The sequence below is a fragment of the Dicentrarchus labrax genome, unplaced genomic scaffold, assembly GCF_905237075.1.
Source record: "Dicentrarchus labrax unplaced genomic scaffold, dlabrax2021, whole genome shotgun sequence".
Classification (NCBI taxonomy): domain Eukaryota; kingdom Metazoa; phylum Chordata; class Actinopteri; family Moronidae; genus Dicentrarchus; species Dicentrarchus labrax.
Genome location: NW_026136720.1, coordinates 27,525,859 through 27,547,545, shown reverse-complemented (window position 1 = coordinate 27,547,545; position 21,687 = coordinate 27,525,859). Strand labels below are relative to the sequence as shown.

The following is a 21,687-nucleotide window of genomic DNA, read 5'->3' as shown; positions in this document are numbered from 1 at the left end:
ACAGTGTTTCGCTGTGTTTACCTGCGACACCGATAATGTGGTGAGTGCATTATTCCTGTAAACATGAAAATGGTCGCAGTTGTTCCCAACATTTTTCCTTAATAAACTGATGACCCCTGAATAAGTGGGATATTGTATTATATTCAATAACAATGCATAACAATAACATTTAGGAATAACTGCAAATCTGTTATTGTTCTATTGTTATCTCCTCCATGTCCCCTCAGGGGCCCTGTACTTTTTCACCTCAGCCAAGCATAAAACGTTTGCAATATTTCTTCACACATAAAATTCACTCAGTGACTTATGCAATTCCAGTTTTGCATTTCCCCCCATGCATTACATAATTTTCTTTAGGTATTTTATTCATGGTGGTGCAAAAACTGAGCTCAAATAATGGTCCATCACCCAGAAGCTCTAAGACCAGCTTAAATTTGACTGTAAAATCTGCAGGCTGCTTTGTATAAATTTGCACCACCATGTGAAATCTGAAATGATCTCATTTCAGCTTAGGTTCTACATCAGAAGTAGCATGACACTGCTCCCAATGGGAAACGTGACACAGCTTCTCACCACGGCTCTCTGCCATTTGCCAATCAACCAATCAAAGCTCTCCAGTTTTGTAATTCCTGTTGACGTTTTCCCCGCGGGCCAATCAGCGAACAGATACAGGGATAATAACATCTAACCGCTCGCACAGACTCACAGTGAACTATCCACGCCCCCTCACTGTTGGTTTTCGTTTGACAGCAAGTGAAGTTACTTCTCCTGAACTGGGACTGTTTCAGCCTTTAAATCATTGCGTGTTCGGCTTCATTTCGATCGATCACTCCGGATTTTCCCTCAAATGATGGAATAAGAAGTAACCATGGTGGTGAATTCGGTGCACTGGTTTCGCAAAGGTCTGCGGTTGCACGATAATCCAGCGCTGCAGGAGGCCCTCAATGGAGCGGACACAGTGCGCTGTGTTTATATCCTGGACCCGTGGTTTGCTGGCGCCGCCAACGTGGGAATCAACCGATGGAGGTTTGTAACTTCTTCTGACACGTTGAAGTTCCGTTAAACGGTGGTTAGACGCCGCGCGTTATGTGAACACAGTGTATCAGGTCGCCATTTGTATGATTCATTGCCGTATTAATGTGCAGCGCTGGGAGTTTAGGCTCGGGCCTCCGCTCCACGTCAGTTAGCTAGCGCTAGTTTACAGAGAAATGGAGAGAATGCCAAACCAATCACCATAGAGGAAACCAACAAGTTATTGTTCACGCTGTGTATCGGCAAAGTATACCCACCGAGGAGAAGGACACTTAACTTACTTCTCAGAACAGTAACGTTACAATCTGTTGGTGTGTTCGGCATTCACAACCGCTGAGCTACTGTTCACTTCTGTACAACAATGTGTAACGTTAGCTAGCTCTAGATACACAATGTTGACTATCGCCTAACTTATCCCGCTGGAGTTTGGTGGAAGAGACTGAAAGGAGGTCATGATAATAACACATAAATAACTGCTTAATAACGACATTTTAACTTAAACAAGTCCTTGTTTTTGTTATGTAACGTTACACACGGAATGGTGCAGTATGTGGGCTAATGTTAGCATTCTTATAGTTCTACAGTGTTTCGCTGTGTTTACCTGCGACACCGATAATGTGGTGAGTGCATTATTCCTGTAAACATGAAAATGGTCGCAGTGGTTCCCAACATTCTTCCTTAATAAACTGACGACCCCTGAATAAGTGGGATATTGTATGAATATTTCATAATGTATTCAATGCATAACAATAACATTTGGGAACAACTGAAACTACAATGAACACAAACCGTGAACACAATGACTGCAGGAAGTTTGTGGGAAACCAGAGATTTGGAAGAATTTTGATGATGATGATGATATATAGTATATATATAGTAATAACAATAATAATAATACAGCTTGCTTCAGGTCTTTTAAGTTCACATGTTAAATAATAATCTAAACTTCTTTTCACAGAAATGAACAATAGTCATATTTTTTCTTACAGTCAAGAAGACCATGTGAAGCTTTGGCGACCCCTAAAGTAGTAATAATATTATTATGGTGTAATGATAATAATAACAGTAATAATAATAACACATTTTTGTTGTTGTTGTTGTTACTATTATTATTATCATTATTGTTGTTTAAGAATGCGAGGGCTGTGTATTGGCAAGAATCTGGCTGATCTGTATCCTGATACAGAGGTTACAATTCAGTACATTGCAGTATACTGTAATCTGGACTGTGTGACCCTAATAATTAAACAGCATAAAGTATTATGCACGGAATAGTTTTATTGAATAAATTAATTCCATTCTTTGTAAACATTAGGACATCACCATAGCAACGTATTGTCGTTTTTGTTTTGCCGTCCTGCCATTCTGTCAGATGGTTTGTTTTTCCCATGCTGCGAGGAAGATGCTGTCTGTCTGCCTGAGTCCGTGTGAATGCAGCATCATTCAGGGCTGGCTTGATAGTGGGTTGTGAGAAAAATGTTTTGTGTAGCGCTGTCAAATGATTGAAATATTTAATTGCGATTAATCGCATTAATGTCATAGTTAACCCGCATGAATCACACATTTTTATCTATTCTAAATGTCCCTTGATTTCTTTTTGTCCCATTATTTTTTCTCATTTTAATGCTCTTATCAACATGGAAAAGTGGATCGGCTTGCTTTGTGCAAATGTTGTTTTTATTGAATAATCATCCATTGTCGCCTGGCTTTGACGAGGGGGCGGAGAATTTTTTCCTGTAGTTCTGTAGATCTTCCATGAGTTAAATCAGTTGAATAATATTAGCAGCCAGCAAGACAGACAGGTTAAGGTCAGTTTAATTTTGTGCTCCATCCGCTTTTACCACACTATAAATCTTGGCTCCAAACTGCAGGATACAGTAAATGACGTATCAGTATCTTAATTAACCTTAAGTGTAAAATATTTACTTAGATACAGGATAGACATTCCCTGGAATAGATACAGTTTCCATATGGAAAAAAGGGAAAACACAGGAGTCAACCATAGAATCAGAATCAGAACATATATACACATATATATGAATAAATAAATATAATCAGATGCCGTGTATGTTGTGCTGCGTACTGCATATGGTCTATTGACAGTATCCTGTCCATTGTTGCTGTCACTTAATGTGGAACCACCATGCTCCTGAACCGATTTCTCATCACCATCCAGATAATGTTATCTTTATGGACTGACACACTTCAGTTGGAACTTGCTCTGTGGAATCATCATATTTACGGTAGTAGCATACCATTCTTAGACTGAATGGGTCGGGACTAATGCGTGCATTTTTACACTCCTACCAGTTTGTGATAAAATGTAAGATACAATTATTTGTACTTTGGACCTCTACTCTACATTACTGAACAATTAATTGAAAATCTTGGATTATGACTGAATGTTTTTTACATATTCAGTGATTAAAAAATAATAATATATATATACTTCAGATTTGAGTCACAGTTTCATGGCTTCTGTTATCTCCTCATTCAATCAGCAGTGTGTTTGCAGGGTGTAAAATTAACTTTTCTTACTCCGATATTCTGCAATAGACCTTATCCACAGCAGCCATTATGATGTTAAATAGTAGGGTAAACACAGGTATTACCAATGATACTAATTGGGGTTCCGTTCCATTTAGTGTAGCAGAGCCTTTCCAGTGAGAAAACATGTACAACAGCAGCACCCTGACTCTGTTTGACCTGAATGAAACTGAACCTTAATTAGTATCACTGGTACTGTAAAATGTATCCTACTGTAACAGGCTTGGATGACGCTGTCCCTGAGACAATCCTGACAACAACCAAGACAAATTTCACCTATCTGACAAGTTGCAAAACAAGTAAATAAATCTGTGTCCACAGGGATAATGTGAAAGTATTCTACAACTGTACTTCCATTAAAGCCACCTGAAGGAGCACTGATATACATAGTGTACTCTTTTTCACACTGTTGATTATATTAGCCTAAATGAGCTCAAACTCAATAATATATTCACTGAATGATTGGTTTTTGGCTTTGTTTAAGCACTAGAGAAGAGGGGATCGAGGTGTTTTTCGACAGTGCCTGTTTCTCTTTGTTCTCCACATAATAACTGGGATGGCAGCTTGTTTTGCTCATGCTGTAACAACTTCAAAACCAAACCAGCATGAAACCAATATTGATTTACTTTTTTTGCCAGTGTGGTTGTGAAATATATCTTAAATTGCATTCATAATGGTCTGAAAAAGTCTTTAACCTGTTAAAGCCTGCAGAAACCCTGTAAATAAGAGTAATGAAAGAAGGAACAGCTGCAGTGAGCAGATTAGAAGCTGCAACAGAAGTGCAACAGGCACTTCCATGTGGGTAAACCATCAAACCTCCTACACTTCACCACAACGTGCACACCTTTCACTGTGCTGTTTGGAAAAGAATTCACACAGAGACTCTGATCGCAGTGACTGATGGTCAGCTATGGTGCCTGAGTCCTAGTGGTTGCATTCCTGACTCTGCAATAAATAATCATGTTGTTTGTCTAATAGATTGCTAATTACATCCTTTATGTGTGTCTGTGTGCAGGTTTCTGCTGGAGGCTCTGGAGGACCTGGACAGCAGTCTGAAGAAGCTCAACTCCAGATTGTTTGTAGTCAGAGGGCAGCCCACTGATGTTTTTCCAAGGCTTCTAAAGGTCTGTGTCCCTGGCCACCACCTCTCTGTGTCCCTGGCCACCACCTCTCTGTGTCCCTGGCCACCACCTCTCTGTGTCTGTCAGGGGCCACAACTTACACCATGCAAACAGCAAAGGCTATTGATTAAAAGAACCACTTGATACAGGCGGATGATTGTCAAACTGTTTCTGCTGACTATTGTATTCACTGAGACCCCAGTGTGTGTGTGTGTGTGTGTGTGTGTGTGTGTGTGTGTGTGTGTGTGTGTGTGTGTGTGTGTGTGTGTGTGTGTGTGAAATAGACCTCTGCCTGGTGCTAGCATGCACTCTTGAATGGTTTAAGGACGTTACCCTGCTTTTATTGTGGATGTTAGGCCCGTCTGGAACTTTAACCATAATCGGAGAATAAAAAAACTCCCAGTACTGGCTGAAATTCTCTAGACAATAATGTTAGTGATGTCGTGTGCACAGGAGGCAATCCTTTTTTGTGAAGTTTCAGTCAGCACCATCAGACCTGTAGCAAACACTGCCACTCCTGCTAGCTACAGTAGCTGTCTCACTGTCTCATAATAGGCAAATGTTGAGGGGTTTTTGCCATTTTTTAGGCAGCAGAAACAAGTTGTAAACACAACATCGATGTATCATCACATTTAAGTGGATGTGGTTTACACATCACATTTACTCACACACAGAGCAACATTACTTGTTGTGTTCCTGACCACCTGGTAATATTCACTCTTCTTGTAGCTCTGTGTTTAGTCTTTACCAACTCCTGCCATAAACCATTTAATTTCTTACAATTTCTTCACAATAAAAGTCCCTGGTTACATTAAGCTTTTGAAAAGCAAAATCAAATGTTGTTCATCAGCAGCAACTTAACACGACTCCAGAGCTGAAAGCCAACATGAATCAGTAAAATAAAGCAGATATCTATGTTGAAGTACAAATCGGGACGCAGGACAGAAAGTCAACTTTAAACCACAGCGATTCTGTTAGAAGCTACAGAAGCACTGAGAGCTGAGCACTCTGACCTTCAGTGTAGAAAGTCCGGCTTGGCGCAGCTCTGCACAACTCGGCACGTTTAAACTAGTAATGGAAACGTAATTCAGCGCGACATGGTTTACCCCGGTCAGAAGTGCCAGTGGAAAAGCCCTATCAGACTCCAGCTTGCCAACAGATGCACCTGTAACCACACCTGCAGGAATAATGATGGCAGGATGAACTTAACACGTCCTGTTGTGGCTTTGTTTTTTTATAGTGTCTATTCTTAGAGGAGTGACAATCACAGCAGCTGAGGCGGAGCTAAGACACATTATTATTACTATTCCATTATTATGTTTTTGTGACTGAGCCCAGTTATCTGATTGACACTGAATACACACTGTATACACTTTACAGACTGTTCACACAGCACTGAACCATATTGGAGCAGCTGCAGATGCTGTTAGCATTTATGAGGAGATTCCCTGTGGGGATTTAGTTCCAGGCAGGGAGGAGCAGCTCTCACCATCTCTATACAACAGCCCTTACATAACGCACTCCTGCTTTTGCATTATATGCTATGGAAACCCAATAGTGTGCTCTGCAGGTCTTCATTCCAGCCACAAACAGGGTCAACTACAGTAGCTCTGCCAAGTATTATACCACAGAGTTAAACATGCTCCTGTACAGTTTGATTAGAGTAAAAACACTGGACAATGCTGAGGATAATGTAATAGCTCCCCTCCTCTCCTTTTTTTTCTAATTTGAAATGCCCTGTAGACCATAGCCAGACTTGAAATAGTTTGTTAATTCTTCACCATTAAAACACAACATTGCATTAAAGATACTACACAGGTTTCAAACTGGTGATTAAAACCAGGGTTTAAGTTGTAAACAGAAGCTAAAAGATAACATAATCATAAAATAACACTGTTCAGGTACTCACAACTCAATTGCATTGTGCCACATCACACTGTTGGTTTGTTCACGTGAGGTTATGTGAAGTTCAGAAACAGAAGTTACCATTATTGAGTCTGCTTATCGGTCTGGTTGTTTTCGATTCCCTTATTGATTCCTGATTGGCCTACACCGGTTTTCATCATCAGTGCAACTGTTTATTAGTCTGAACGCAGTATAGAAACAGAGTAGAATTATAGTGATTTGACTTTTGTCATGAAATAAAGTCACGCTTTGTATCACGTCTTCCTCTCTGCCATGAATCCTTCTTGTTGCAAGTTTCCAGCAGCATAGACACATTCAGTTGCAATGCGCTGTCAGAAAAACATGCCGGCATTGATGAAAGGAATTTATAAGCTGATGGATCGGACAATTTGGAACCAGTTCTCGATTCCCATCCCTGACCATGATCAATGTTCTTCTTTCTTCAGGAGTGGAAAGTGACCAGGTTGACGTTTGAATATGACCCAGAGCCTTATGGGAAGGAGAGGGATGGAGCCATCATCAAGATGGCCCAAGAGTTTGGAGTGGAGACTGTTGTCAGAAACTCACACACCCTCTACAACCTGGACAGGTTTGTAAAACACACACACACACACACACACACACACACACATACACACACACGAATAATGACAATGGGGATAACATCAGTCACACCTGCACATACCTAAGGTGTTTACCTTTAGAGAGATAATCTCCCTCCATTTAAAAGCCTTAAAAACAGGGATAAAGTCAGTAGCACTAGCCATTTTTGTGATGGTGCAACAGGCAGGGCAAGCAGCACTCCAACACCACAATAACGGGAACAACACTTTTTGTCCCCCCACTTTCAGGCATTATGGTAAAGTCTTCAGCTGTGCACTGAATAATATGTCAGCTGACATTACTGTCTTTCTTTTATTTTACTGCCATACGTTGTTGACCTGTGCGTTTTTGTCCTTTTTAAAAAAGGACACAAATTGTGTGTCTTTCCACTTCCAAGATGAATTTTACGATATGTCAATTCACAGTATGAGAAAGTAGATCCGAAAAAGTGTTGGATTAATGCGATCATATAGATGGATTTTTTATGCATTTCTGTCGTTATTGTACTGATAAACTCCTCAAAGATTGAAACGTTTGTGATTGCAATATTTTAATTGAATTTTGCATGTATTTCACACATACAGATAGACAGTGATAATAATTAAACAATGAAGAATGTACTCATGGTTTTTACAAAGATGAAAGGAAAATAAACATAACATTTTACATACTTAGCATGATAACAAAGACAAATCACCCTACATCACATAAGAGAAAAAAACAAACAAAAGGAAAAACAAGAACAACATAGAAATGCTCTGCCATTTTTATGACTGCGCACCTTGACGTCTAAGACACTCCTTTGAAGGTTTCCACACTTTTTCAAAATCTCCTACCTTTCGTCTGGTTATGTAAGTCAGTCTCTCCAAGTGCAGCCATATTTTTAATTATAAATCGCACAATTAAGCAGCAGTAGCAGCAGTGAGAACAGCAGAAAGCAAGCCAACACAAAGTGTCCCATAAACTCTGACCACCTAATGACCCTGAGTCACTTCATCATGAACCCTGCATAGTTAAAAAAGGAGGAATGAAACTGGGAAAATGTGTCAATGCTAGGCCTACCTAAATGATATGAGTTTGTGAGTAAGTGCTGGGTTCAGTTACACTTGCTTGTGCATTAAACCATAATGTGGACCATCAACTGTCATGTCAGTACAGCTGAGAGATCACCCATCAGTTTAGAAAAACACCAATAACCCACAACGTCCAAGAAGATGCTGAATGAAAATCTGAACAATCCAAACCCCTTCTTACAGCATGACATGCAGCAGAGCCCTCCAGTGATCAACTCATGTCACTGCAGGTCACACCCCTGTCCATGTGCTGGGGCCAGGTGGCAGCATGAGTAAGAGCGAAGGGAGTACCAAAGGACTTTCCTATATACAATATAGAGAGCAGTCAGACCAGCACAGTATTACATAATAAATATTACTGGCCTGTGTGTGTGTAAGAATACTATATGGGTGGATGAGGCGGCAGGGAGCTTAGCTTTGTGTGTGTGTGTGTGTGTGTGTGTGTGTGTGTGTGTGTGTGTGTGTGTGTGTGTGTGTGTGTGTGTAGCTGCAGGGTTTATATTGGTAGTGGTGGAGCTTACTGTGCTCATTTGTAGTAGTCACAGTAAATGGACCAATAGGAAGCCACCCCTGCTGCAAATCCAGCGGGCAATGATCCAGAACAGGGCCTCACAGATATAGACAAGTTGTATAAGACAGAAACTATAAATACAGAGCTTTGCTGTCAGCTGCACCAGCTAAACAAGCTGAAAAGGATGAAATACAAAATAGGGTCAATCTTGTGATTATTAATTGAGGTATAGTTCAGTGATCATTTTTGGTAAAAATAAAAAAAGATAGACGCTTTGGTTTGGAGGCTTGAGTCTCCAAGGGTCAACAATCAACTATCTTCCTCAGCTCTGATTGGTTGTTTTTGTTCAGGCCTGGTGGATTCATGTAAATGCCATTAGGAGCACTAGGAGGAGCCAGAGTTTGTTTTTTGGCTCAAATTCGCTCATAATCAGTTCAGTTGTATATTAAATACCGTGTTCAATTAATTTATTTTTTAATTTATTTTTTTTAATATTCTTTTTATTGGTTTTTCATTTTTTCAAGCACAAACATTAGAAAAAAAACAAACCAGACAACAAAACACAAAACAAAACAAAAAAGTCCCTCCCAAACTAACAGTGAGCGATGTGGTATATATTTCTACATATACATAAAATAAATAAGTAAATAAAAAGACGACAGGAGACATGTAAACAAAGAGCACATACATGAAATAAATGAAAGGGCAGACAGTCCTCATCTTCCAGAGACAGATGATAAGTTATGGCTTCTGTAAAAAGGAATGCAGTGGTTCCCAGATCCTCCAAAACTCGTCCAATTTGTGATTAAGGTCATGAGTCAACTTCTATAAGAGCCGAAATCTGTGATATCCACATGTCGACTGTAGGGATCTGGGGAGTCGACCACCGCAGCAAGATACATTTTTTAGCCAAAAACAAAAGATTTATCAACAGAGATTTGGTGTCCGAGAGATTGTCTGGAGCATGGTTAAGTAGACAGAAAGAAGGAGTCAACAAAAACTGTTTACCAGTGACCTCCTGGATTACAGAGTGAACCCCCTTCCAGAAAGTCTGGATGCGGTCACATGACCAAAACAAGTGGATAAATGTACCTTTGTGTATATTACATTTATAATAAAGGTTGGAGGTGTCAGGGTACATTCTCTGGAGGCGAACAGGTGTGTACTAAGTTCGGTGAAAAAATGTAAAGTTCTGTTCATGTATAGAGATTGAAGTACATTCAGGGAAAACCCCGCCGCAGATCTTGTCCCAGTCTACAGGGTTGAACGTCACCCCCAGATCGCGCTCCCACAACAGCTTCAGGAGTCATAGCCTGAAGAATCAGAGTAAAGTAGTGAAGTATGAATCTTGGAAATTAGTCCTTTGGGAGATTTGGCTAGAACTATAATGTTTTCCAGCTCTGACAGTCTCAGGCGGATCCCGCCTGTCGAATTTGGAGATACTTATAAAAATCTTTGTGGGGAATATTAAAATCAGCCCTGATTTGCTCAAAGGACTTAACAGAGTCGGAGACCAACAGGTCTGTAAAGTTTGACAGGCCCTAGATGTCCACTCCATCAAACCAATACTCCTAATCTGCGGTAAATCTGGATTCAGAGCCAGGGGAGAATGGAGAGAGATGACAGGGGGAATATTCAGGTATTTCTTCACATCTCGCCAAACCAGTAGTGTGTTATAAACAATTATGTTGTTCTTGAGATGATTTAACTGATCTATATTATTGATAAAAGGAAGGGAGTTAAGCCTTCTGGGATAGCAAAATAGGGATTCAAGACCCAACCATAAGGAATCTTTCCTGTCCATAAACCAATTTGACATCATTTTAACTTGTGCTGACCAATAATATAGTTGTAGATTGGGCAGGATCAAGCCTCCCAGATCCTTTGGCTTAGTAAGTGTGGAGAACTTAACTCTTTGGTGTTTGTTGTTCCAAATAAAGCGAAAAATGTGAGAGTGTTCAATGAATTTGAACCACAAGCGTCATATCAAAGGTTTAGTCCAACATTTACCTTCTATACCAACATTTTAGACTTTTTTGTGTCTGTGTATTTGAGCATTTAAACAGAACATTGCCATTAACCCAACCTGTTACATAAACTCTGCTGTATGTTGCTCTGCTTTTCTATCTTTTCTGTATTGGTCACAGGATAATAGAGATGAACAACAACAGTCCTCCTCTGACCTTTAAGCGCTTTCAGACCATTGTGAGCCGACTGGAGTTGCCCAGGAGACCTCTGCCTCCCATCACCCAGCAGCAGATGGACAAATGTCGCACTAAAATAGCCGACAACCACGACCAGCTATACAGTATACCTTCACTGGAAGAACTAGGTATGCATGGTTGTTTTTAACACTTGAATTGAATCTGACAACTGTAGGACTCCTAATACTGCTGCTGCTGCTGCTGCTGATGTTCTCTGGGTATATTGATGCTGAATATAGATACAATTGTTTAGTTATATTCTATCGATTCCCAAAAACACTGTATCGATTTTTGTGTTTAAACCCCCACTGGCCACCCAGCAGTGTTGTTAACGTAAACTGAGTGCTGTGATGTTGGATGTAACAGGCACTGTAATAAATTACAAATGCAGATCCCACTGTTCTGTTGCATTAAAATAAACTCTTGCAGGATATCATATCGTAACCCTTGTATCGCGATACGTATCATATCACCAGATTCCTGCTTATATAACCCTGTTTAGCACTTGAGCAAGGTTTGGTTCATTAGATAATAGCTGCTTTGTATTTGACCTTGTCTGCATGTGATTATGTTTTCCAGGTTTCAGGACAGAAGGTTTACCTCCAGCTATTTGGCAGGGAGGAGAGTCAGAGGCCTTGGACAGACTCAACAAACATCTGGACAAAAAGGTAAACCAGAAGCTGAAATTAAAACCCTGTTACCGGTCTAATCCACAACATTTTGAGTTTGCTGTCCCTTCCCTAATTGCAAGTACTTTAAAAATGACAGTATCTCAGATGATCACTTGAATGCCTTCACTGTGTCTGTCTGTGTAGGTGTGGGTGGCCAACTTTGAGCACCCTCGGGTCAACACATGCTCCCTGTATGCCAGTCCTACCGGCCTCAGCCCCTTCCTGCGCTTCGGCTGCTTGTCCTGCAGGGTTTTGTACTACAACCTCAGAGAGCTCTACATGAAGGTACAGTGCATACCTGCCGCCTAGCCTCAGAGATATCACTCTTTTTGCTTTTTGCTCCTCTGACAATTCTAATTCATTACTCTCCTTGATGATCAAATTTTGAACTTTTTAATTGCAATTGTCTGTTGTTCCTCCCCTCCTGTGCTCTCCATCAGCTCCGTAAGCGTTGCAGTCCTCCTCTGTCCCTGTTTGGCCAGTTGTTATGGAGGGAGTTCTTCTACACAGCCGCCACCAACAACCCAAACTTCGACCGCATGGATGGAAACCCCATCTGTGTCCAGGTGGGCCCTTGCACCACTCCGTTCAAACAAGAAGGAATAACTGTTATTTAGGTCATACATTTGTCAGCACTCTCTGGCCTGTAGATATGACGGCAGCAGCTGTCTTACATAAGGGTGTTTGTGAGTCAGACACTTTATATAAAGGGCAACGACTTGTCATGCACTGTGGTACATCTGTTAACTGAAATTGAAAATGTAACACACACAATACATTTGTGGTAGAGTGAATTTATTTAAATACAAAGTACTGTGTTGGATGCATTATGTTAGATTCAATGGAATTCAAATGTTAAACATGGTTCAAGAGACATGCAGCACTTTTTCAAGGCGAATGTGTCAACACTGTAATGTGACAATAAAGGCCAGAAATCCCATGCTGATAAAATAACAGAAGAACATTATGAATATGCTGATATTTATTTTCAGCAAAACAATGCAAACTTGCTAATCACACCCAGCATCCCTGCAAAACAGTTCCACCAACTGCCATTTTAGAAGCTAAAGAACCGAATAACAAACATAACAATCATTAATGGTGCTCACTTGGATGCTATTATCCTGCTTTTTATTATGCCACATGCCAAGGAAATGCCATATGTAATCAAATTATCTGTAACATTTCCACATTACACAGTGTATAAACTCTAGCTCTATGTTCTATATGTAGTTGATTCAATCAGTAATCTATAATCATTAAACAGTGTATAAACTCTAGCTCTATCTGTCATACATTGACTGTTTCTTGGTGCTTTTTAAGGATTTTAGTCATTAGACATCTGGAGTTATCAGAGAAACAAGCTGAGCTAACATTAGCATTAGCTGCACATTCATATAGAATCAAACGCATACATTGTAGCTGTCCACTTGTACTGTCTAGTTACTAAAAGTTCCAAACCTTCCAGCCAATCAGAATTGAGAATTCACTGTGGCTCCATGTTTTCTCATTGATGCCCATAATATAGATTTTGTCAAAGTAAAAAAGTCTTTAAATCTAATTTAGACCATAGGACACTAAAACCGTCCTCTCGAACCTATTAAATCGTTTGTCTCCTCCTGTAGAGAGAAAGAAAAGTATATAATTACTATCTCTTTGTCCTGTGCGTCATATGTCTCCAGATCCCATGGGACCAGAACCCGGAGGCACTGGCCAAGTGGGCTGAGGGTCGGACTGGTTTTCCTTGGATTGACGCCATCATGACCCAGCTGAGACAAGAGGGCTGGATCCACCACCTGGCCCGACACGCCGTGGCCTGTTTCCTCACCAGGGGGGACCTGTGGATCAGCTGGGAGAGCGGCATGAAGGTAGGAAAAAACGGTTTTCACTCAATCTCGAACACCAACCTGGTGTCTGACAGCCGGAGAACACAGTTTGCGTCAGTGACTTTTGAATTGACAGTATACATCATGTAGCATTATGTGTGTTCCTGCAGGTGTTTGAGGAGCTGCTGCTGGATGCCGATTGGAGTGTAAATGCTGGCAGCTGGATGTGGCTGTCCTGCAGTGCCTTCTTCCAGCAGTTCTTCCACTGCTACTGTCCTGTCGGCTTCGGAAGGAGAACTGACCCATCAGGAGACTACATCAGGTAGACTTTTAACTGGTATTCCTACCATAATGGATAACTCTCCATATTCCTCCTTGTAATAGCTTGGGTATGCTTGTAAATGTCAGAAACAAACAGGGTTCAAGTTTAAATGATTCGAGCTTTCCATTCGAAATTTCCTGCAGGCGTTACATCCCCATCCTGAAGGACTACCCCAACCGGTACATCTACGAGCCGTGGAACGCCCCAGAGTCGGTCCAGAAGTCAGCCAACTGTGTGGTGGGAGTGGATTACCCCAAACCGATGATAAACCATGCAGAGGGCAGCAGGCTTAACATCGAGAGGATGAAACAAGTTTACCAGCAACTCTCCCATTACAGAGGACTCAGTAAGTCTGACAACACTGACCTGTAGGGGTGTACAGCAGGGGTATGCAACACATTTCATCCCAACAAAACTTCCATCCAGCCTGCAGAATGGCCACTGATGAAAGTATTTCAATATTTATATGTTTACAGTATTATGAACTAGCTATCTGTGGTGAAATACCCGGAGAAGGGCAGTATTAAATTACTGCTAATGAGGGGTTGAGCGAGTGCTCGGCTGAAACGAGTATCCGGTATAGGTAATGCACTTTTTAGTACCGAACGAGTAAAATGTGGCAATATCCGTACTTGTATGAAAAAGAAAAAGAAAAACTTGACGAGTTACTAGTTCTTTTACTCTTGTGATCAGAAACATTGCTCTGAAGCCTAATCTTGTAAATAGTTTTCCAATAAATATAACAACTCACAAAAAAGTGGAACAAAGCTCTCTGTTGGCTCCTAAACATGCATACCTCACATGCATCAGAACCACTTCACTTAGATGTCGCACTAGAGCACCAGCAACTTATTTCAAGTCATTTTACCTAGCAGATAATTAACAATAAAACACACTTAAAACTGAATAGAAAAAAACAAAAAAAAACAGTCTTTTGTGGTCTTGCCAACAATCACCAACTCTGGTTTGGTCAAAATAAATCCTTAATTCAGGAGTTAGATGAGAAACTGGCTGACACGTAACATTAGCTAATCCTTGGCGACAAATGCGCTTGTCCCCTAAAAGTGCTTGTTTTTGCCACTGACAGTGTCTGACAGTATTATGTAAAGGATCCCTACAGAGATAGACCTTTTGTTTACCCAGAAAAGGTCATAATAGGGGGGCCTGATGGCTCACATGGGTGTATTTGTGGATATAGTTTCAGAAGTTATTTATGTAAAAGTTACATACCTTAAACCTGCAGTAGGTAACTTTTATAGAACTTAACTTAATGTCATATTTGCTGAAACTTTCACTATATAACAGTACATGAGACTACTGTCAGGGTATGGTGAATATAGTGAAACTTTATTTTTTATAAAAATGACCTACTGCAGCTTTCATTAAGAGCTCACTTTAAAAGCCATGACTCTGCAGCAGTCACAGATATTTTCTGTACTTGAGACTTTTAGAAACTATAATTTAAAGATTTATCTGCTTTCCTTTTCTCATTCTTATACACAAAATCATAGCAAAAAGGAATTATTGATAAGACTGTTGAATTAGAATAGAAAGTAGGAGTCGGTCAAATGAAACGAGTCTCTAACAGTGAGTTTAAGATGTGGTTTTAGAATATATGTCTTTTTGGCTTTTTCATAGATACGCCTAACGGTAGGTCGGAGAATTATATCACAGTTCGGTGTATTTGTGTGTGTGTGTGTCAGGTCTACTAGCATCAGTACCAACGATCCAAGAGGAGGCAGAGCCACCAATGACCGATGAGTCCCAGACCAGCAGTGGCCCTGGTAGGAGGAAACACGGAAGCAAGATTCTTATTTTCCCATCAAGGATCATAATTCTTTCTTAGTGCACAGTCTGACTTTGACATGTGTACCTATGTGCTCATTATTCTCTCAGACTCTCCTCCCAGAGGTCCTGATGACGATGAAGCAGCTGGCTGCTCTACAGCTCCTGATTCATCCACCGTCTGCACGTCCTACGCACCACAACCAGACTTGGAGGACCAAGCGCATGATTACCCATCCCAAACACCCTGCGCCTCCTCCGGCTCACACGCACAGCCCTCTGCAGCCATAACATCTACATCTGCCAGCCATCCTTCATCCACAGCAGCTCTACCCTCCCCAGCCCAGAGCCCTCTGTCAAGGTCCAAACCCTCCTGCCCTTCCTCTTCGTCTCCGAGTCCAGCAACGACCCCGACCCAGACCACCTCCTCCTCCTCCTCCTCCTCCTCCTCCTCCCTGGGGCAGAGGAGGAAAGGCCTCACACGCAAGTTCCGGCGCAGCCAGAGGCAACGAGGGCGACAGAGCTGCACTCCAGCAGCCAAAGAGGGGGACCGGAGATCAGAGGAGGAGAGGATGGAGGAGGACGTTGAGCAGGATGAGGAGAGAATGGAGGAGGAGGCTTGTGGAGAGACAGTAGGACATCAGCAGTGACACAAGGTACAATATACAGTATCTATTAATAAGAATCTAGAAAAACACAATCAGGAGAATTAATACAAAATGTTTTCTAGAGAGCATGTTTCAGACTTATGGCAGTGTTTTCTTGGTGCTTGGATAGAACTGCTAATATATAAGGATGTGGATGTGGTTATTCTAATTTAAGTATAAAGACTTGAGGCAGGATTAAATATCTATCCTAGCTCTCTGAAAGATTCCCCTACCAGCACCTGTAAGGCTCAATAATTCTCATTAGGTTAACCTCTACAATAACAATTTGCATTAAGCCATTTGTGACCCCCCAAAAAAGAAATTTAGAGCAACAGAGATGCCAATCAAGAAGATATAGGTAACATGTTAGCTACATGCTCATTAAGAACCCTGGAAAACTGTCGTCATACAACTTTTTGTGTAGTTTTAATTAAAAAAAGTCTCGGTTGCTGATTTTTATCGTCTTGTTAATTGACATGGTCCAAAAAGCTAGCTTGTTAACCTTTTATTTTTTATATATTTTTAATTGAGACGGTGAATAAAACAGCTTTCTTGCATTTTTCTTTTAGCATGAATCATTTCATAAAGCTAGCTTGCTAAAATTTTTTCTTCTTTTTAATTGAGACCATGAACAAAAAAAGCTTGCTAACGTTTTTCTTTTTAACTGGAACAGTTGAGAAAACTTTCTTGGTAACCTTTTTTTAGTGCTGTCAGTTAAACGCGTTATTAACGGCGTTAACGCAAACCCATTTTAACGGCGTCAATTTTTTTATCACGAGATTAACGTTTGTTTAACTTTGTAGTGTGACAAAACCAAAGTGATCTGTGTGTTCTGTCGTTGCGAACTGAGCTATCATCGCAGCACGTCCACTCTGAAATCCCACACAGCTGATGCGAATTCTCCGCCCCCTCGACAAAAAGAAATCAAAGGACATTAAGAATAGATAAAAATGTGCGATTAAATGCGAGTTAACTATGACATTAATGCGATTAATGGCGATTAAATATTTTAAGTTTGACAGCACTACTTTTTTTGTATTGTTAAAAAAAGCTGCAATTGTTCAAAAAGCTAGATTGTTAACGTTTTTTTTCTTATTCTTTTTAATGACTCCGTAAATAAAAATAGCTTGCTAACGTTTTTCTTTTTATCTGAAGCAATGCTTGCTCACTAACTGGCAGTTTGCAAGCCTCCTTGGCTGACTGCTTTAGCTGCTAGAGCTAGCATATTACAGAATAGCTCACTAGCTGTGACGTGGCCACCAGCTGGCCCTGCAGGTTGCCACCATGTCACCGAGCTGCCAGCGCCGTCTGTTTCTCACAGAGATGCAAATACATGTTTGCTTTTTTTGCATTTTCTGGTGTTACCAGGCACAATGTTACTATTTAAACAAATAAAGAGGCTACAGTTCCTGAACTCTAAAGTATCTCACTAAAGCTAGTTTACATACTGTATCGGACACCTCAGCTCAGTGTGATAGATGAGCTTTGGGGCAATGCCTGCAACATTACATGCAATGTTTTCTCACCTGGATTATTAGAGTACTTTCTAAGTGACTAAAACATTGTTTTCTGCTCTGGCTTCTCTTTCAGGGGGAGTTCAGAAGAACAGTCCTCAAACATCCACACTGACGGCTGGACTCATAAAGACATGGAGAAGGCTTCTGGATCTGTGGACAACATAAATAAATATATAAAAGCATGCATACAACACAAGTGGAAGCAGTACAGAAGCATTTTACTCACATTTACTCCTGTCTTCAAAAAAAAAGGAAATACTACAAGTATTTAAATGAGAAAAAGTAAATGACCAATTTTTAGAACAGAACCAGTCCAGAATTACTGTAAATGATTCAAACATGATTCATATTTGAGGACATGGATCAGGTTATATTCCTAAAAAGTATTTAAAATGAGTAATGAGTAATTTTCTCTTGTACCATTTCATCTTACAGACACACACACACACAGCTAATAAAGAACATAATGCACTACAACTCTTAGACACCAAATCCACATTGAACCTATACAATCAAGTGTGGCCGTCCGCAGTAGCACCTCTCTGCTTGTCCTGTTGCTTCTGCTAATGTCCTCTCCTTAGAAACAAGGTAGTGCAGAAGCCTGAATGTCACCTGCCCCCCAAAACACTGTCCCGTCTCCCCACCAGACTGTCTATGTCTCTCTGCTCTGGGAAAGAGTCATTTGATAAAGCAGTGTATTTTGACATTTTGCAGTAATGATTTTGCATAAACGTGATTTGTGAGATTTAATAAGTCGTGTGGGACAACCGAGAAACGGAGTGACTGGGTCCTGGCCAGGCTAAAAACTGACTTCAGACTGACCTTGAGTGAAATGTATTAAACTTCCCGTTATGTTGTAGTTCTCTTCGATGTACAGTTGTGGACATTTTGGGCCTGCTTTAGGAGGCACAAATTTTATATTCAGATGGGAAAACGGTTATCTGTTATGATTGCTGATTTTACTCGGGACATTCTCCTGATTTCACTACCTTCAAATGAAAAGATACACTACAGAACATGATTAAAACTCTACAGCCTGGCATCCCCAGACTAATTCACAAATGTGAATTCTATCTGCCTGAGCAAATCAAATATTAGCTTACACATCGGTCGGGTTCCTAGGCTGGAAACAATACATTTCATATGTAAATGGAAGATGTGAATCTTTTGGAAAATGTCAGATTTTTTTGCTAGCAGCAGAGAAGATGTGAATTAGTGAAAGGGAACATAACATTTTTGTAGTCCACCTCTCTAAATCATAAATTCCCTGTCTGTTTAGGAGGGTCACACATCTTCTGAAGGTATAGAACATCTCTTATTGAAACCTTGTAAGTTAAGAGGCCAGGGCTACACCTTGTGTATATGAACAGCTTTACTCTTAAAAACACCCACAAGTTTTTGCATTTGCCATATTTTTCTCTGGCAATCGAAAGTCCTGCTTGTGTGGAATGAATGTAGAGGAAAAAAAACTGCCGTGTTGTTCTCCCCATACACAATATTTATCAGAGTTTGTATATGAAATATGTAAAACCATAACCTGTCTGTTTTAATTATGGTCTGATTTAAAGGGGGTTTCACAAAGACTTGTACCTTGGATGTTTCTTACCAAAAGTGTCCACCGGAGGGTAGTAGATACAGTAAACTCTGCACATGGTCAGTGAACTGTTGAGATTTATCAGTTGTACACGCACTAAAGCTAAAGATTAAATTTGAACCTGATTGTTATTCTGGATTCATCAACTAATAATTGTTCTGTAAAATGTCACCAAACTATTATTTCTCACAGTCCTAGGTGTCTTTAAATGCTTTGTTTTGCCACAAAAACAATGAGATTTAGTCTACGAAGCAGTTAACCCTCACACCTGAAAAGCCATTTGTTTGGCATTTTTGCTTGATAAATTACCAAAACAATTCCTCCATCATCTAAAAGATTCTTAGATACATTTTCTATTAATCAAATAGTTGATTAGGAATTGTTTCAATATTAGCATGGACTGTACTGTCCAGTTTAACTTCTGGATCCCAAAACTTTCAGAAGTTCTACAAATTCACTCCTGATTTAACTGGTTTAAAGCTGCAGTAGGTGTTAAAAGAAAAAAAATATTTTGTCATATTTGCTGAAATTTTCTAATGGCATTTTCAACAATCCACCGGGCAAAAGCGACCAATCAGAGCCAAGGAAAGTAGTTGAATGTTAAGTCTCATTCCTAGGTCGTTAAATACAGACGCTTTGGGAATGAGACTCAACAAACAACTATCTTTCTCTGCTCTGACTGGTAGTTGTCACTAAGGCCCAGTGGATGCTTGTAAAATATTATTTTTATAAAAGTTACCTATTGCAGCTTTAATAAACAGACACAAAATTGCCTAAAATCTTGTATTTTCTGATTACATTACCAAATAAAGGTAATCTTGAATTTATACTTTTTTACAAAAAATAAATGGATTTAAAGGAACAGTGTGTAGCATTTAGTGGCATTGAATGGCCCTATCTAGAGCCTGTGTTTGTTCTGTCCCTTCTGGGCTACTGTAGAAACATGGCGGACTTTGTAGAAGAGGACCCGCTCCCTCTGTAGATAAAAACAGCTCATTCTTAGGTCACATAAGCACAACTATTCTTATATTCAGGTGATTATACACTAATGGAAATGTAGCTATGAATATTATATTCCATTTCTGACCAAAGATCCTCCTGAATGTTACACACTGGACCTTTAAATCATCAGGTTATTTCTGGAGGAACCATGCATTCTTTTTCTTTTTGCATCAGAATGTTTTTGAAAGTGACAATCTGTGGTCACTTCATCCTAAACACTTAGTTTGAACCCTGCGCAGAACAAGCAAGCCATAGTAGCAGTTAGACTTTGTGAAACCCCCTCAGTGTTGCCTGGATGGGTGGAAGTTCCCCCAAAGAGGGATCATGGATTGTTAAGAGACGAAACTTGCAGCCTGTGCAGGTGTGGTACTGTTGGTGTTAAAGACAAGTGGGTACTGTGAATCCCATAAGGTAAAGGATGAATCAGCCAGTGGAGTTGAGCCTCTCGGGGCTAACCAGAAAAGCTCACAGTTCCCACTAATCCCGAACACAACACAAGCCCTGATCAGATGCTTGTGTTTTGCTGCACATTCCAACTAACAGCAGTACGATGCTCTGCAGGGCCAGAGGTCTGTCTGAGAACTGTAGGCTACGTGGATATTTATTTGTTTTGTATTGTACAAAAAGAGTTTATTTTCATTAAAATTGCTGAAGGAATTGTGATTGAACCGGCAGTTTGTGGCATTCTTTCTGGTTGTGCTGTATGAAAAGTTCCCTAATATTTAATTCTTATGGTAATCAGATTCCTCTTGCTCCTCCTAGAGCTCCTAATGGTATTTACAAGAATCCACCTGGCCTGAACGGAAACAACCAATCAGAGCTGAGAAAGCTCTAAAGACGCTTTGGGTTTGTTGATTATTGAGTCTCATTCCTTTTTCACAGATTACCGGTATATGTCTCTTACTACTAAATTACTACTACTGCTACGTGGGAAAACGAGCCGCATATTTTCCACCACAGTCTCTAGTCATTTTCCGAAAAATTTCAGTTTGATTTGCGGTCTTGTTTTAGTTGTGATTTAACCAGCCATTCTTTAATCAAACACTAATCATTTTCAGGACGGAAAAAAAATTGTAAATTTCTGAATCCAAATTTGTGATTTATGAGAGATTCTGTTATATTGAGGAAGTACTTCTATATTTACTTGTGGTTTGAGTGAGCATATCACAGCTTTTAGAACAAATTTTAGGTGGTAGCAAGTCTACGAGGCCTAATAACACATCACTGGTTGTACTTAAACTAGTTATACAAACTAAAAATATATCAATATACAGATATTTTGAATGTATTTCAAAGGTTTTATTACTTTATTTCAGTAGTAATGATT

At 40.1% G+C, this 21,687-nt stretch overlaps 2 protein-coding genes across 2 annotated transcripts in view; one reads left to right on the top strand and one right to left on the bottom strand.

Annotated features, from left to right (window-relative positions):
• Positions 1-21,687, bottom strand: part of dnaaf4 (dynein axonemal assembly factor 4) — a 161,068-nt gene that overhangs the window by 3,011 nt on the left and 136,370 nt on the right. The window lies entirely within an intron of this gene.
• Positions 702-21,028, top strand: cry2 (cryptochrome circadian regulator 2). The gene is made up of 13 exons (XM_051383194.1): positions 702-1,026; positions 4,595-4,703; positions 7,052-7,194; positions 10,940-11,124; positions 11,576-11,664; positions 11,812-11,952; positions 12,108-12,233; positions 13,350-13,535; positions 13,664-13,815; positions 13,959-14,161; positions 15,519-15,599; positions 15,712-16,256; positions 17,838-21,028. The coding sequence occupies exons 1-12, from the start codon at positions 869-871 to the stop codon at positions 16,248-16,250; spliced, it is 2,112 nt and encodes a 703-aa protein (XP_051239154.1). The 5' UTR covers positions 702-868; the 3' UTR covers positions 16,251-16,256; positions 17,838-21,028.